This window comes from Sander vitreus, chromosome 23, assembly GCF_031162955.1.
Source record: "Sander vitreus isolate 19-12246 chromosome 23, sanVit1, whole genome shotgun sequence".
Lineage (NCBI taxonomy): Eukaryota > Metazoa > Chordata > Actinopteri > Perciformes > Percidae > Sander > Sander vitreus.
Window position 1 is genome coordinate 21,299,978 of NC_135877.1, and position 18,261 is coordinate 21,318,238.

The 18,261-nt window shown below is 35.8% G+C and overlaps 1 protein-coding gene across 1 annotated transcript; it reads left to right on the top strand.

Annotated features, from left to right (window-relative positions):
- Positions 1–4,403: 4,403 nt before the first annotated feature.
- tmem19 (transmembrane protein 19) lies at positions 4,404–17,092 on the top strand. The gene is made up of 8 exons (XM_078242950.1): positions 4,404–4,626; positions 5,624–5,771; positions 6,058–6,171; positions 8,360–8,497; positions 8,583–8,659; positions 8,824–9,001; positions 10,745–10,954; positions 16,423–17,092. The coding sequence occupies exons 2-8, from the start codon at positions 5,642–5,644 to the stop codon at positions 16,581–16,583; spliced, it is 1,008 nt and encodes a 335-aa protein (XP_078099076.1). The 5' UTR covers positions 4,404–4,626; positions 5,624–5,641; the 3' UTR covers positions 16,584–17,092.
- Positions 17,093–18,261: the final 1,169 nt, after the last annotated feature.

The following is an 18,261-nucleotide window of genomic DNA, read 5'->3' on the forward strand; positions in this document are numbered from 1 at the left end:
TTTTCCATCGGTTGGCTGATCAGAACACCCCTTTGGTCCAGCCTGAAATATCTCAACAACTACTAATGGATTTTTTACAGATTCATGGGGCCGAGAGGATTTAACCTACTGAATTAAAGCTTTAGTGCGTCACTTTTTGATATTATTGAACGTCCGTTACATTCAAGCCATAGACCTTTTTCACGGCAGACGTGTTGACATGTCATAGTAGGAAAAGCAGAGGTGTCTTCAAACCCATTAATGATGGCTGCATTCCACTTAGGAGAGGCCCTGGTATTGTGCATGCTGACTCACTGAAATAGCTTGATGGAATTGAGCCATCGTTAAAGGTCCAGTGTGTAACGTGTTTAGTTGTTCATAATCAATATCTGTGTTGCCCGTTCACAAACGTGTCCTTTTTCATGAATATTTACCTCCACCATCAATTCCAAGTATTCCTATTGGCTTGAAATTTTACATTTTCATTCGCATGAACTGGGGTAGACGCTCCATATTCATGAGCCATCTTGAAATACATTAGCATACAGGACATACTGCTCCGCCTTTCGCGTTTTCGCTGTCACATGATAAACTCACAGGAGCTGCTAAAATCCAAATTTCAGGAACAGGAGTCTTCTTCTTCGCCCAGAAAAAGAAAAAGGATATTGAAAAGAGCAAGAGACCGGCTTCATCATAAAAAAAGTGTCAACATCGGAGCTGCCTTCCAAAGATGGAAAGACCTGATGAAAGAAAAGGGGATCGAAAGAGACGCCGAACGGCTACCGTAGCTGCTTTGAACTGCGTGGTGCGAGAGAGTTGATTGCGATATATGATCTCAACGCTAGATGGGAGAAATTCCTACATATTGGACCTTTAAGGTTATCAATTTCAGCTGTGCTTTTCCTACTATGACAAGTCAAAATGTCTGCTGTGAAAAAGGTCCATTGCCAAATGTAGGGGTGGGAATCGATTGGCACCTCACGATTCGATTTGATTCCGATTCAGAGGCCAACGATTCGATTCTAAACCGATTATCGATGCATCTCGATGCAACAATTTTTTTATGTACATTTCCATGCATGGTTTTTAAAAATATACATATAAATCTGAGTTTGCTACTCAGAGTTTGCTAATCACTTCCTAGACAAAGCAGCTAGACAAAGCTTAGATTTTGACGTATACAGTATTTGTCACACACAAGTTTTAATGAAATGTTTTGTCTACTGAGGTTTTTCTTTTGTAGTCATTCCATGCTTAAGCCTTAAACATGCTTGTGAAAGTCACCTTCTCTCACAGTAATCTTCCATGTCAGAGGCTCAGTCATGTTTAAAGGGGTGATAGAATGATTATATAGGGTATTTCACACTGTTCTTTTTCACACTGTTCTTGTTTTTCCATAATTAAGCAGCACTTTGGCTAAGTACTGTACAGCCTCACAGGATCACTAGCGTGGCTGTTGACTCAAGTCTCATTTTCACAGATTTTTTTTATACAGGATAGACTGTTTTTAACAGATTTTCAGGCATTTACAGTTACAGTAATTCACATGTTCCTGCTGCAAGAAGACACATCATCATAATTCACAGTGTATAGGTCAAAGCACAGTTTCATAGAGCTGCTTAATGCATTTCTTTCATTAATAATCCATACTAATCAGCCATAATGTGGTTCAACCATTACAGTTTTTTTTTTTTACAACTGAACAGCTACAGATAGAAAAACAACAGTTGAGCACATTGTGATGTTGGAACCGCTCTGGCCGGGGACATCCACTGTTGCTCTGTTTCTAATCACATTTCTTGGTGATGGCGTAAGAGTTACACCATTACAGCTATTGTTACAGTTGTACATTTTACCTAACCAAACCGCATTGTTGTCTGGGCTCCTTTACACGATCAGACTTTCTTTCAAAGGGGTCATTCTCCACAAATAGCTGTAATGCTTACACTTCCAAACATTTCCAAATGTTGTGTTGTCTGCCAACACGCTAGCTTCGGGTAGACAATTGACACCACTGTTTTCTGGCTGCACAATCAGACCAGCCTCTCATTGATAAACCATGGTTTATGACATGAACCAATCAATTGTAGTCCCTCTCTAGCTCTGTGTCTTCCTCCTCTGCCAGCCATCTGGGTTCCATGTTTACTGAGAAAGAAATGATTCCAAAGATTTGTCCTTTTATATAGGTGACAGGACATTTTAGATCTAATTGTAGCAGAATGTAGCAAATTGCAGTAAAGTTGTGTTGTATTTATGTTTTGAATGTGTAAATACACAGAGGTTTGGTTGGGGTTGAGTTTGAAGGAGAAAACTGTGATTCACAGTTTAGTCCACATTGACTTCTGCTGTGCTGACTGTGTGAGAGTTTTGAAAAAAATTAACTCATGTAGAGAAATGCAGTGGTGGAAGAAGTACTCTTATCTTTTATAAATAAAAGTAGCAATAATATAGTGGTATATATGATATTATTGGATTATAATTTCTGATGCATTAATGTGTTCATCACTTTAATCTTACAGCTGGTAAAGGTGGAGCAAATTAAAATGACTTTATATCCTGCTGGATGGCTTAAGCTATAATAATATATCATATTTTATTGGTTGATTTATATTTTATATTAAAAATATAAATATGTAAAGTAATTTAAGTAACTAAATGTAATGTGGTGGAGTAAAAAGCACAATATTTGCCCCCAAATTGTAGTGGAATAGAAGTAGCATAAAATGGAAATAAGTAGTAATAATACCTCAAAATTGTTTAAGTGCAGTACTGACCTTACATCTCGCGCCACCATCAGGTCAAAATACCTGCAGAACTAATGAGATTTGACTGATTAATTAGGTAGCATTGAACAACTACATTTTCAATGAGTCTTAATAAATAAATGCTATCAAAACTCTCTCTCTCTCTCTCTCTGTCTCTCTCTCTCTCTGTCTCTCTCTCTCTCTCTCTCTCTCTCTGTCTCTCTCTCTCTCTCTCTGTCTCTCTCTCTCTGTCTCTCTCTCTCTCTGTCTCTGTCTCTCTCTCTCTCTCTCTCTCTGTCTCTCTCTCTTTCCAGGGGTGGATCTCTGCTTCCCTTAAAATGTGTCAACGGCTTCAAAATGAGCACAAATAACATTGACTCTTATCATCCTCCTCTTCTCCCTGCTCGGTAGGTAACATCCTCTCTCCCTTGTGTGTTGTGTGTTCATGGTTTGCAATCATTTCTGTAAATGTGACTGATTTCTATGTGTTAAAAACCTATTATTAGTATTTCAATCGTCATCTTGGTTGCCAATTTTGTCCCTATATGTACCTTTGAGCAAGGCACTGGTCACACATTGCAGGTAAAGCCACTAGTGTACCTCAGCTTCATGTCGAGAATTTCACAGCTGGAGTTTGTGCACAGATAGAGTTTCAGTCAGTGTGTAATCTGAATTTTTTATTTTTTTTATTTTGAGGACCTAATTCAAGGATTCCAAATTGGATTTATGTACAGTTGGTGGACAAGTTTAACAATGTAAACACCTCTTGGAAAATAAGATTTTTAACAAAAACATTGGGAGCCTATAGTCTCTAGAACAGTCTGCATGAGGATCTGAGGGACTCCACCTTACCACATATTTTTAGCCTGGCTTTACCTTAAGGTGCCTCATAAAATTTTGCCTAAGTTGTTTAAGTCTTAATCATTGTTTTTTTATACAAATGTGTATCCCTGTTTATTTATTCTATTGACTTGTATCTATTTTTGTTGTAATTGTTGTCTGTGCTGCTTTCATCTTGCTCTCTGAAGCACTTTGAGCTGCATGATTGTATGAAAGGTGCTATATAAATAAAGTTGAGTTGAAGTAACGTAATCATAGCTACAAAGTCTGATATGATGTTAAACATCGTTGCAGGGGGAGAGAATGGCATTAATAATATGTTATATGTTTTTGTTAACAAAGAAAGTGTTTCTGAACATCAATGACATTCAAAACAGTGGTAACTGAAACAGATATACAACACACCATGCAGTGTGTATACAAATATTTATTGCAAACAGACCTAAGTATGTATGATGATGTAACCAAGTGGTGTCTCATTTCATAGGGGTATGTTTTCACCCCTAGCCCTTACCACTTGGTTTCAATTGACAAGGGCTAGGGGTAAGACGAAGGGCTAGGGGTAAGACAGAGAAATGGGATTCAGCCTAAAGATTAAAATAAGTAAGTAAAATACATTTTCAGCAAGAAAATTAAATTAAATCAAATAAATGCTCATTTGTTATTGTTATTTTGTGACCATATAACTTTATCTTACCTGTTTTTTTATCAGCCGGAAAGGGAAAAAACGAGCAAGACCCTTTGTAAAAGAAAATACAGAGTGACGCCTGTCATTTTAAATACGCCTATGCCTTTATTTCAAGTTACTGTCCCTTTAAGAAGTGTCATCGGTTTGTTTGCGGAAGTCGGTCCGTTAACTAACATGTCCCTCCGGTGTAGCCATTAATGTAGCACAGTCGGTTTAGTTTTGTTAGCGTTACTTACTAAAATATACTTGTGATATAAATATATCTATAGAGAACGATACATTCGTCTCAACTGGAATTAAAGTGTTAAATGTAGCTAATTTAAAGTAAAAGGTAGTTTTAACGTTATTAACTCACGATGGCTCCGAAGATAACCGGTGAGTTAACTTAACGTTAACGTTACATGCAGGAGGTGTAATTAAAGTAACGTTAATGGCTTACATGTTAACAAGTAACCTGTGTTTGAATCTGTCAAATAACTATTATAAATGTTACCTACAAACATACCAGGCAGGAATGAATTCAACTTTTCACGATCTCCTCGTTAACGTCATACTGTAGTTGCTTTTTCACCGTAATTATTTTTATTCGGCCTCTTCAAGGGAAACCCGTTCTCCCTGTTTTTTATACTTTGTACTTCTGCTTATACTACAAGCACAAATAATATAGTAATAATAATATAGTTCTGTCACACCAACCCAACTTAAAGGGACACTTTGCCGATAGCAGTACTTCCTTGATGATATATGACATTTTACTGACAACCTTTGTAATAGAGATTTGGGAGATGTGGACAAGGAGTGTAAGTAGGCCTGGGTAATATATCGATATTATATCGATATATAAGACTAGATATCGTCTTACATTTTGGATATTGTGATATGACACAAGTCTGTCTTTCCTGGTTTTAAAGGCTGCATTACAGTAAAGTGATGTATTATGCTGAACTTACCCACTGAACTTTACCCACTTAGTCATTAAATCCACGTTACTGATGATTATTTATCATAATCTAATTGTGTAAATATTTTGTGAAAGCACCAATTGACAACCCTATAATATCGTTGCAATATCGATATTGATGCATTTGGTCAAGAATATTGTGATATTTGATTTTCTCCATATTGCCCAGCTCTTGTTTTTGAGTCCAGTCATGTGTAAACAAACTGTGTAGCGTGGTGGATCCACTTCATACGTCGATCTTACCACCCGCCGTTGTGGCCCAAATCTCAACACAAAGGTGGCCAGTACAATTTTACCATGACAGATGTACACAAATATGAGAATTACACCCAAGTTAGCAAATGCCAGAATTTCTCTTTATTGCAACGAACACACCCAAGAATGTAGCCGACCCTGTCTCCTGTCCTGCAGCTCGGCCCATCTGTCACCATGAACTCTGATAGTGATGTGCTGATGAAAGACAACATCAAGATGATGACTGATATGATTGTGCTGTGTGCCACTTTGGCACTCTCCCTCTTCTTCTGGGTCCTCTCCCTCGCCATCAGCACCTACTCCGGTGAGTCTGGAAAACTGCCAAGTCCAATGAATGTTAACACTACAATTTTTAAGTTTCGGTTTTAGTGTAAGATAAACCTTTCCATGGATACATGGCCGGTTGCAGGTTATTCTGAAAAATGTCCTTTATGAGCGCCAAATCATGTGCTTTTTTTTCTTCACAACTAGTCTGTTTCTTTTCCCCAGAAATTAACTGCTGGACAAACATTTTTGTGGAAAACCACCAGAGCCCTCTCATGGGGAGAAATGTTACAGTGATTATGGTCTGAGTTTGTGTCTGTTTACAGGAACACTACAGCCTGTGTCACCATGGCGGTGGTTGTTCTCCATCTTGGTCCCCCTTGTGCTGACGATCAGAGCGCTGAAGAGAGGCAGTCTGAACTACTCAGGAGCCCTGGGAGGTCAGTGTGTGTCCATAAAGGCAACCTTCTTGTTTTTTTAAAGCTGCACTGATGAATATTCTTTATTAACAGTGAATGGAATGACTCGGTTTCATTTATTTTATTTATAAGGACAACACATTAATCAACGTTTCTGTAAATGTGCCAGTGTTAGCCAGCCGGCTAATTTTTAACTGTAATCCTTTGGCGAGATGTTTTTGAGACTAGAGCAACAGGAAACAACGAGACATTAGTACAGGTTAAACTTTACAGACGGAAGACAACAACACACCATACAGACCGCAACAGCAACAAAATAATCGTTCTCAAGAAGTCATGCAGAGCAACAGGGAGCAGCAAGGCATTAGCACATCAATACATCAACAGGGTCCACATCCACATTCAGTCCTTACCTAGGTACTGTCAGGGCACGCCCTCATACTCTGCTTCTGACTGGCTAGTAGTCCTTACCTAGGTACTGTCAGGGCACGCCCTCATACTCTGCTTCTGACTGGCTAGTAGTCCTTACCTAGGTACTGCGCATGTGTGACTCCCAACAAAGATGGAACAGAAGTGAGAGGTCTCACTCTGTAGCTAAAACAGAGAGCTCAACACAGGGTGAAAAGAGGAGCTGCAGCAATGTGCAGTACAACAAAAATATGGTGTTTTTTGGAAATTAAACCATGTAAACCTATTCTGGTATAACCTCTAAATACATTTATCAACCTGAAAATGAGCATAATATGAGCACTTTAAGTTTATGCTCTCTAATTGTTATCTATGAATTAAAATGTAGCCGGAGAATGTGACTCCTGAACTGGATCGGTTAGAGAGAAGAAGCTCACTCTGTTCGAACTACAGAAACACTGATTGAATAACATTTTTACAGAGGGGAGCTTCTTCCCTCCCAAAGGATCTTTGCTCAGTACAGCCATCGGCTGCAGAGAGCGTGTTTAAATCTGGCCTGTCGACGAGTCACTCTCCCCCCTCGTCTAGATGGCAAACGTCTCGTCAGCAGCGCAAAAACTTGTCAAAACGCTTAACATATTAGGATTAAGTGTTACACAATACAGATTAATAAATAAACAATATTTATAGAGAAAATCATGCCCTCAGAAACAATAAAAACGATTACGTTTAAGATAAGATTAATGTCAGATAACGAAAAAAAAAAAAAGTGAAGTTTATATTTTAAATAAAAAAATAATAAAACCCTAAAATATGTATGTGTGTAAATGGTAGTGTCAGCCATAAACGCTTCAAGTCTCATTTCACTCGTGAGACAAGCGCCTGCTCCGAGCTGGTGCAGAAAGCTGCATAAATTAAAATAAGAGCGTATCTGTTGCAAGAGACGTGCATTCTGGTTATATTTCCTACACAGTATCAATTGCCTTCAGGCAGTTCTTCAGTCAGCAGATGAGTTCTTGAAAGCTGCTCCCTGTTACACTGCAGCAGGAGAATAATCTGTTCACTTGAAACATCATATGTTTTCAAATCAATTTGTTTTTGCCTGCTAAAAGCCTAACATCCAATAGAACAGAGAACTCTTTCCAGGATTCGGAGAAATCAAAACCATTCATAGCTCTAACAAAACCAGTCTCTCTGGGACACGAGTTGTACTGGGAGGAACGCTTCATGAGCTCATTTAGACTTCAGCTTTTTACTGGTTTTTACAAGCCTCGATACACAACACGTTTCAGTCTCCAGTTTTCTGTTTCCTCGGTCGTCCTAAATTACTCAAATAAAAATAGATATTATAATACAACATTATAAAGATACTTACAAGTAAAAGTCCTGTATTCAAAGCATTATTTATTATTTTTTTAAGATTATTTGTTGGGCATTTTTAGGCCTTTATTTCCACAGGACAGATGAAGACATGAAAGGGGGGAGAGAGGGCGAATGACATGCAGCAAAGGGCCGCGTGGAGTAGTAAACCTCCATATATGGGCGCCTGCTCTACCAACTGAGCTAACCTGACCACCATTCAAAGCATTATTAAAGTAAAAGTACCAAAGTATTTGCAAAAATATATACTTAATAAATCTAAATTAAAATTAAAATCAAATTATGCAGAATGGTCCCTGCGAGTGTTATATTATTGGAGCATTCAGACAAATAACAAAAATAACGCCAGCCTTATCATTTAGGTTATTTATCTGTTTGGAGAATTCAGACTTTTTCTCTAATGTGAAATGTGTTTCCTCAGCTCTCCTGGTAGGATTTGTGTTGACGATGGCCAACTACAGCTTCTTCTCCTCTCTGCTCGCCTTCTTCATCACCTCCTCCAAACTGACCCGCTGGGGAGGAGCACAGAAGAAGAAAATAGACTCAGAGTACAAAGAAGGTGAGAGACGTGAAAGGGTGCTCTTTTTTTTATTTGTTTATGTTTTTTCAAATTTATAATCTATTAACATTTGTGTTTGTGTTAGGGGGCCAGAGGAACTGGATTCAGGTCTTCTGTAATGGAGGAGTTCCCACAGAGCTGGCACTGCTCTATATGATAGAGGTAAACGGACACATTGGAGTACATTTTTCTTATTCTGTATGTAGACAATTTCTGTACAAAAAACAATAATAGTAATTGAAAAAAAATGGTTTCCATTATATGCAAATGTTTATTTCCCCTTAGTATATAATCATACATCTTTTAAAATGGCGTTTGTGTTTCAGGTGGGTCCAGGTGAGATCCCCATTGATTTCAGCAAACAGTACTCAGCCTCCTGGATGTGCCTCTCTCTACTGGGCGCGCTCGCATGCAGCACCGGGGACACCTGGGCGTCGGAGGTGGGGCCCGTCCTCAGCCAATCGCAGCCTAGACTCATCACCACCTGGAAGGAAGTCCCGGCAGGTGAGAAGCAAAGAGAATTGGCTCGTTAGAGATGGGTTAGATTTGTGTCCGACTTGATCCCGACTTGCTCTGACGTCATGCACCCTAGTCTCGCATTGCCAGACCTTCCTCCACAGCGCTGCAGAGGAGGGTCTGGCTAGTCCACACAGCATTCGGGGATGGGAGAAAAACGTGCTCTGGTTTATTGGCATTTCTTTAAACCAATCACAATCGTCTTGGGCGGTGCTAAGCGCCAGACGGAGCCGCGGTGCCGCTGCAAAATAGGCTCGGGAAGGAACTTGTTTTGGTGGAACGTGTACGTTTAAAAGTTGTTTTAGTCGTGCGAGAGAAAACTCAGATTGGACAGATAGTCTAGCTAGCTGTCTGGATTTACCCTGCAGAGATCTGAGGAACAGTTAACCGTAGTCCTCAGAAATCTACCAGAGTTTAGAATAACAACACAAAGAAAGCGGAAGGTAACGGACAGCAAGCAGGTTGGCTGATGCAGAGCGGAGTGGGCGGGTTGGGATGTAGGGTTTGACCATGTCCTGGATGTAAGCTGGGGCTGATCCGTTCGTGGCCCTGTATGCAAGTACTAGTGTCTTGAAACGGATGCAGGCAGCAACTGGTAACCAGTGAAGAGAGCAGAGGAGCGGTGTAGTGTGAGAGAACTTGGGGAGGTTGAAGACAAGTCGAGCTGCTGCGTTCTGAATGAGCTGCAGGGGTCGGATGGCACATGCAGGCAGGCCAATCAGCAGGGAGTTGCAGTAGTCTAGATGTGAGATGACCAGAGCCTGAACCAGAACCTGAGCCGCCTTCTGCGTTAGAAGGGGACGTATCCTTCTGATGTCATGCAGCATCAATCTACACTATCGGGTGGTTGCAGCAATGTTGGCAGTGAAGGAGAGTTGGTCGTCAAGTGTCACACCCAGGTTCCTAGCAGTCTGGGTGGGGACTACCACAGAGTTGTCAATTGTTATAGTCAGGTCTTGGGTAGGAGAGCCCTTCACTGGAAGGAAAAGGAGCTCAGTCTCGAGTTTCAGATGGTGTGTGGACATCCAAGAAGAAATGTCAGTCAGACAGACCGAGATACAGAATCAGAAATACTTTAATAATCCCAGGGGGAAATTATTATTGTTACAAACTCCAGATATACAAACATATATATATATATATCAGTACCCCAGGTACTTATACTCCTCAGTACGTGCTGCTACTTGAGTTTCAGACGCCGGAAAGGAGAGAATTAACTCAACACTATGACATTTCATATAAACTTTTCATTGTTAGTCAATTGGAGAGATTTAGAATTGATATTTGTCTGATTTGAATGATGTCAATAAACAAAAAAAATTCTGTAATATTATTGATGTGAAATTAATTTTTCCATGATGTCAATGTGATAGTCAAATGACCTACAGTAAAGCTACTAAACATAAATGTAAGCAGAAGCTGTCTTTAGATCTGTGACATTCTGTGTAAAAGGCTGCATGTGTTAATGTACATACATGATGACACAGATGGAGGCAAATGTTCAACAATACACAGTTCATTTGTATTGAGTGTCAGTCTATGTAGGATATGTACATTCTTATTTCTTGAAAATGTTTTACTTAAATGTGTTTTCTTACAATGGTTTATGGAAATGTGATATAAATGTAGATGTGTAAATTGTGCCCCACAGTATTTATACTAGTGCATTTGTTTATTCGGATGTACTCTCTTCTACTTTCATTCTCATTTTTCTGCTCTTTTACCCTCCAGGAACAAATGGAGGAGTCACACCCGTCGGATTGGTCGCCAGCTTACTTGGTGGACTTGTGGTGGGCGCGGCTTACTATGTAACACAGCTTCTATTGGTTGGCGATCTGAACCTGGCGACCCCCCAGTGGCCAATCATAGTGTATGGCGGTGTAGCTGGCCTGTTGGGATCGATGCTGGACTCTTTCCTGGGAGCTCACATGCAATACTCAGGTAGGAATATTGATTGGTTTTTTTCCAAACCCCTAAGATTAGGTTTGTTTGACATATACTCTGACATTTGTTTTTGTTTTTTTTTGTTTTTTTTGGACATGCTATACTATGACTTTTTTTTACGTTTTCAACATACTATACTTTGACATTTTTTGACTTTTTTGACATACTATACTACGGCTTTTTTGTGAATTTTTTCGACATACTTTACTTTGATTGTTTTTGCCTTTTTGACATACTATACTATGACTTTTTTCATGACTTTTTCAACATACTATACTATGACCTTTTTTGAGATACTATATTATGACTTTTTTCAAGACTTTTTCAACATACTTTACTTTGATTGTTTTTGCCTTTTTCGACATGCTATACTATGACTTTTTTGTGAATTGTTTCGACATACTTTGATTGTTTTTGCCTTTTTGACATACTATACTATGACTTTTTTCGACATACTACACTGACTTTTTTCAGGACTTTTTTCAACATGCTATACTATGACTTTTTTCAAGACTTTTTCGACATGCTATTTATACTATGACTTTTTTCGACATACTATACTGTGACTTTTTTTTACTTTTTTGACATACTATACTATGAACATTTTTTAATACGATACTATGACTTTTTTCAGGACCTTTTCGACATGCTATAATATGACTTTTTCATGACTTTTCTCGACATGCTATACGATGACTTTTTTATGAATTTTTCGACATACTCTACTATGACTTTTTCGACATGCTATACTATGACTTTTTTGTGATTTTTTTTTCTTTTTACATACTTTGATTGTTTTTTGCCTTTTTTGAGATACTATACTATGACTTTTTTTTCGACATACTACACTGACTTTTTTTTCAACATGCTATACTATGACTTTTTTTGAGATACTATACTATGACTTTTTCGACATACTACACTGACTTTTTTCAGGACTTTTTTCAACATGCTAGACTATGACTTTTTTTGAGATACTATACTATGACTTTTTCATGACTTTTTCAACATACTATACTATGACCTTTTTTGAGATACTATACTATGACTTTTTCGACATACTACTCTGACTTTTTTTCATGACTTTTTTCGACATGCTATTTATACTATGACTTTTTTTCGACATACTATACTATGACTTTTTTTCGACATACTATACTATGACTTTCTCTACATACTATACTATGACTTTTTTCATGACTTTTTCGACATACTACACTGACTTTTTTCAGGACTTTTTTCAACATGCTATACTATGACTTTTTTCATGACTTATTTCGACATGCTATACTATGACTTTTTCGACATACTACACTGACTTTTTCGACATACTTTACTTTGATTGTTTTTGCCTTTTTGAGATACTATACTATGACTTTTTCGACATACTACACTGACTTTTTTTTATGACTTTTTTTCGACATGCTATACTATGACTTTTTTTCAGGACTTTTTTTCGACATGCTATACTATGACTTTTTTTTCAGGACTTTTTTTCGACATGCTATACTATGACTTTTTTTTCAACATACTATACTGTGACTTTTTTTTAATACTAACTGACTTTTTTTCATGACCTTTTTCAACATGCTATAATATGACTTTCATGACTTTCGGTATGTTATAACATGACTTTTGTTATGACTTTTTTTTCGACATGCTATACTATGACTTTTTTTCAGGACTTTTTTCAACATGCTATACTATGACTTTTTTCATGACTTATTTCGACATGCTATACTATGACTTTTTCGACATACTACACTGACTTTTTCGACATACTTTACTTTGATTGTTTTTGCCTTTTTGAGATACTATACTATGACTTTTTTCGACATACTACACTGACTTTTTTCAGGACTTTTTTTCAACATGCTATACTATGACTTTTTCAACATACTACACTGACTTTTTCGACATACTTTACTTTGATTGTTTTTGCCTTTTTGAGATACTATACTATGACTTTTTCGACATACTACACTGACTTTTTTCAGGACTTTTTTCAACATGCTATACTATGACTTTTTTTGAGATACTATACTATGACTTTTTTCAAGACTTTTTCGACATGCTATTTATACTATGACTTTTTTTCGACATGCTATACTATGACTTTTTTTCGACATACTATACTATGACTTTTTTTCGACATACTATACTATGACTTTTTTCATGACTTTTTCGACACTACACTGACTTTTTTCAGGACTTTTTTCAACATGCTATATTCTATGACTTTTTTTGACATACTATACTATGAACATTTTTTAATACTATACTATGACTTTTTTCATGACCTTCGACATGCTATAATATGACTTTTTCATGACTTTTCTCGACATGCTATACGATGACTTTTTTGTGAATTTTTTCGACATACTTTACTTTGATTGTTTTTGCCTTTTTGAGATACTATACTATGACTTTTTCGACATACTACACTGACTTTTTTCAGGACTTTTTTCGACATGCTATACTATGACTTTTTCGACATACTATACTGTGACTTTTTTCATGACTTTTTTCGACATGCTATTTATACTATGACTTTTTTTCGACATGCTATACTATGACTTTTTTGTGAATTTTTTCGACATACTTTACTTTGATTGTTTTTGCCTTTTCGACATACTATACTATGACTTTTTCGACATACTACACTGACTTTTTTATGACTTTTTCGACATGCTATACTATGACTTTTTTTCAGGACTTTTTTCGACATGCTATACTATGACTTTTTTCAACATACTATACTGTGACTTTTTCATGACTTCTTCGACACGCTATATTCTGACTTTTTTTGACATGCTATACTATGAATTTTTTTTAATACTATACTATGACTTTTTTCATGACCTTTTCAACATGCTATAATATGACTTTTTCATGACTTTCGGTATGTTATAACATGACTTTTGTCATGACTTTTTTCAACATGCTATACTATGACTTTTTTCATGACCTTTTCAACATGCTATACTATGACTTTTTTCATGACTTATTTCGACATGCTATACTATGACTTTTTTCAACATACTATATTGTGACTTTTTCATGACTTTTTTCGACATGCTATATTCTATGACTTTTTTTGACATGCTATACTATGATTTTTTTTTAATACTATACTATGACTTTTTTCATGACCTTTTCAACATGCTATAATATGACTTTTTCATGACTTTCGGCATGTTATAACATGACTTTTGTCATGACTTTTTTCGACATGCTATACTATGACTTTTTTTGACATGCTATACTATGAATTTTTTTTAATACTATACTATTACTTTTTTCATGACCTTTTCAACATGCTATAATATGACTTTTTCATGACTTTCGGTATGTTATAACATGACTTTTGTCATGACTTTTTTTCAACATGCTATACTATGACTTTTTTTCATGACCTTTTTCAACATGCTATACTATGACTTTTTTTCATGACTTTATTTTCGACATGCTATACTATGACTTTTTTTCAACATACTATATTGTGACTTTTTCATGACTTTTTTCGACATGCTATATTCTATGACTTTTTTTTGACATGCTATACTATGACTTTTTTTTACATACTATACTATTACTTTTTTCATGACCTTTTCAACATGCTATAATATGACTTTTTCATGACTTTCGGTATGTTATAACATGACTTTTGTCATGACTTTTTTCGACATGCTATACTATGACTTTTTTCATGACCTTTTCAACATGCTATACTATGACTTTTTCATGACTTATTTCGACATGCTATACTATGACTTTTTTCAACATACTATACTGTGACTTTTTCATGACTTTTTTCGACATGCTATATTCTATGACTTTTTTTTTGACATGCTATACTATGAATTTTTTTTTACATACTATACTATGACTTTTTTTCATGACCTTCTCAACATGCTATAATATGACTTTTTTCATGACTTTCGGCATGTTATAACATGACTTTTTGTCATGACTTTTTTTCGACATGCTATACTATGAATTTTTTTTAATACTATACTATTACTTTTTTCATGACCTTTTCAACATGCTATAATATGACTTTTTCATGACTTTCGGTATGTTATAACATGACTTTTGTCATGACTTTTTTCAACATGCTATACTATGACTTTTTTCATGACCTTTTCAACATGCTATACTATGACTTTTTTCATGACTTATTTCGACATGCTATACTATGACTTTTTTCAACATACTATATTGTGACTTTTTCATGACTTTTTGACATGCTATATTCTATGACTTTTTTTGACATGCTATACTATGATTTTTTTTTAATACTATACTATGACTTTTTTCATGACCTTTTCAACATGCTATAATATGACTTTTTCATGACTTTCGGCATGTTATAACATGACTTTTTGTCATGACTTTTTTTGACATGCTATACTATGAATTTTTTTTAATACTATACTATTACTTTTTTCATGACCTTTTCAACATGCTATAATATGACTTTTTCATGACTTTCGGTATGTTATAACATGACTTTTGTCATGACTTTTTTCGACATGCTATACTATGACTTTTTTCATGACCTTTTCAACATGCTATACTATGACTTTTTCATGACTTATTTCGACATGCTATACTATGACTTTTTTCAACATACTATACTGTGACTTTTTCATGACTTCTTCGACATGCTATATTCTATGACTTTTTTGACATACTATACTATGAAATATTGTTAATACTATACTATGACTTTTTTCATGACCTTTTCGACAAGCTATACTATGACTTTTTTCGACATGCTATACTATAACTTTTTTCGACATGGTATACTATGACTTTTTTAATGACTTTTTCGACATGCTATAAAATGACCTTTTTTCGACATGCTAGATATGTTTATACCATGTCAAAAAAGTCATGGTATAGCATGTCGAAAAAGTCATATACTATACTATGACTTTTTTTCGACATGCTATGACTTTTTCGACATGCTATACTATGACTTTTTTCGACATACTACTATGACTTTTTTCGACATGCTATACTATGACATTTTCAAAATACTATACTACGACTTTTTTCATGACTTTTTTCGACAGTGAACATCACTTTTTTGTTTATTTTCTTTATTATCATTGCAATTCAACATGGACTTGACAGGTTGTTCATTTCAAGGAGACATTCTTACATTGAACGTATTGACACCACTAACAAACACTAATACAATAAAAAAAATTAAAAAATTAAAAAAAGAAGAGAAAAAGGATAATCACACACGAAGGAAAGGGAGTGACCACAAAACCATCACTGCAGTATGGTTAACACTACTGCCTCATACTACACTATGACTTTTTTTACAGTGACCATCACTGAAAAGTGAACACTGGAGCTGGAACAATTCAAAACAAAACTAAAATTTCATTGACAGAAGATGAATCTCTGAGTTACTAATCCGAATTTCCCCTTCCTCTGTCTTTCTTTAGGCTTTGACGCGAGCATCGGGAAGGTGGTAAGTTATGAGTCTGCCACGACCCGGCGGATCTGTGGGAAACCAATCTTGGACAACAACGCAGTCAACCTGTTCTCCTCCGTCATCATCGCACTCGTCCTGCCAGGGCTGGCGTGGGGGATGTGGCCTCGATAGACTGACAACTGTCAATGCAGCGGAGCCGGACGACTAATATGAGACAGACTGCTGATTATTTAAGACTTGAGTAATATGTTGGTTGTTGTTGATCACAGAAGCATCACACTAAAAGTTAATACAACACACTCTCTGCCTGCCTGCCTCTGTCTCTTTGGAAGAAAAAACAGGAAATACATACTGATCGATGAAAACTTTTAAACTTCTTCACAGTAACTGATGGACTGAGGATATTCACGCAGGTTTTAGGAGAATGTTTTATGGCCTGCATGCAGATATGGAATAATAATTAAATGGGCTGTGTTTTTGTTCTGTATTTTAAATTTGGTGCTGGTTTGTGCCCGCTTAATGTGATGTTTCAGTAATTAAGACTGATTTCTGGTATCGTTACGACCATAATTTTTCCAAATGAGCCTCAGTCTTTACAGTAGGAATTTACATGTCAATGATTTAAAATATATTTCCTGCCGTTGGCTGTTCATACTTTCAAATAAAAGGTGTTTTTCGTTTGTGTGTAAATCAGTCATATTATTACATAGTGTATGTCGAAAAAATTCACAAAAAAGTCATAGTATAGTGTGTCGAAAAAGTCATGAAAAAAGTCACAATATAGTATGTTGAAAGTAGTCATGAAAAAAGTCATAGTATAGCATGTTGAAAGTAGTCATAGAAAAGTAGGTCGAAAAAAGTCAATTGTATAATATGACTTTTGTCAAAAAAATTATTCTATAGCACGTCGAAAAAGTTGCAGTATAGTATGTGAAAAAAAGTCATGAAAGAAGTCATAGTATAGTATGTCGAAAAGTCATAGTATAGCATGTTGAAAAAAAGTCATGAAAGAAGTCATAGTATAGTAGGTCGAAAAAAAGTTATAGTATACTATGTCAAAAAGAAATTTCAGTAGCACGTCGAAAAAAGTTGCAATATAGTATGTCAAAAAAAAGTCATAGTATAGTATGTCGAAAAAAAGTCATAGCATGTTGAAAAGTCATGAAAAAGTCATAGTATAGTATTTCGAAAAAGGTCATGAAACAAGTAATAGTATAGCATGTCAAAAATAGTCATAGAAAAGTAGGTCGAAAAAAAGTTATAGTATACTATGTCAAAAAGAAATTTCAGTAGCACGTCGAAAAAAGTTGCAATATAGCATGTCGAAAAAAGTCATGAAAAAAGTAATACTTTAGCATGTCGAAAAAAGTCATAGTAAAGCATGTCGAAAGAAGTAATGAAAAAAGTCATAGTATAGCATGTCAAAAAAGTCATGAAAAAAGTCATAGTATAGCGTGTTGAAAAAAGTCATAGTATAGCATGTCGAAAAAATCATAGTACAGTATATCGAAAAAAGTCATAGTGTAGTATGTCGAAAAAAGTTATAGCTTGTTGAAAAAAGTCATAGGAAAGCATGTCGAAAAAGTCATGAAAAAAGTCATAGTATAGTATGTCGAAAAAAAAGTCATAGAATAGTATGCCGAAAAGTCATAGTATGTCGAAAAAAGTCATAGTATAGTATGTCGAAAAAAGTCATAGCATGTTGAAAAAAAGTCATGAAAGAAGTCATAGTATAGTATGTCAAAAAAAAGTCATAGTATAGTATGTCAAAAAAAGTCATGAAAAAAGTCATAGCATAGTATGTTGAAAGAAGTCATAGTATACTATGTCGAAAAAATTATTCTATAGC

Bases quoted from the DNA above. Each gene is read 5' to 3' on its own strand.
- tmem19 (XM_078242950.1), top strand. From the start codon at position 5,642: ATGAACTCTGATAGTGATGTGCTGATGAAAGACAACATCAAGATGATG. The intron at 6,172-8,359 runs GTCAGTGTGTGT...GTGTTTCCTCAG, and splicing joins CTACTCAGGAGCCCTGGGAG to CTCTCCTGGTAGGATTTGTG. The intron at 9,002-10,744 runs GTGAGAAGCAAA...TTTACCCTCCAG, and splicing joins CTGGAAGGAAGTCCCGGCAG to GAACAAATGGAGGAGTCACA.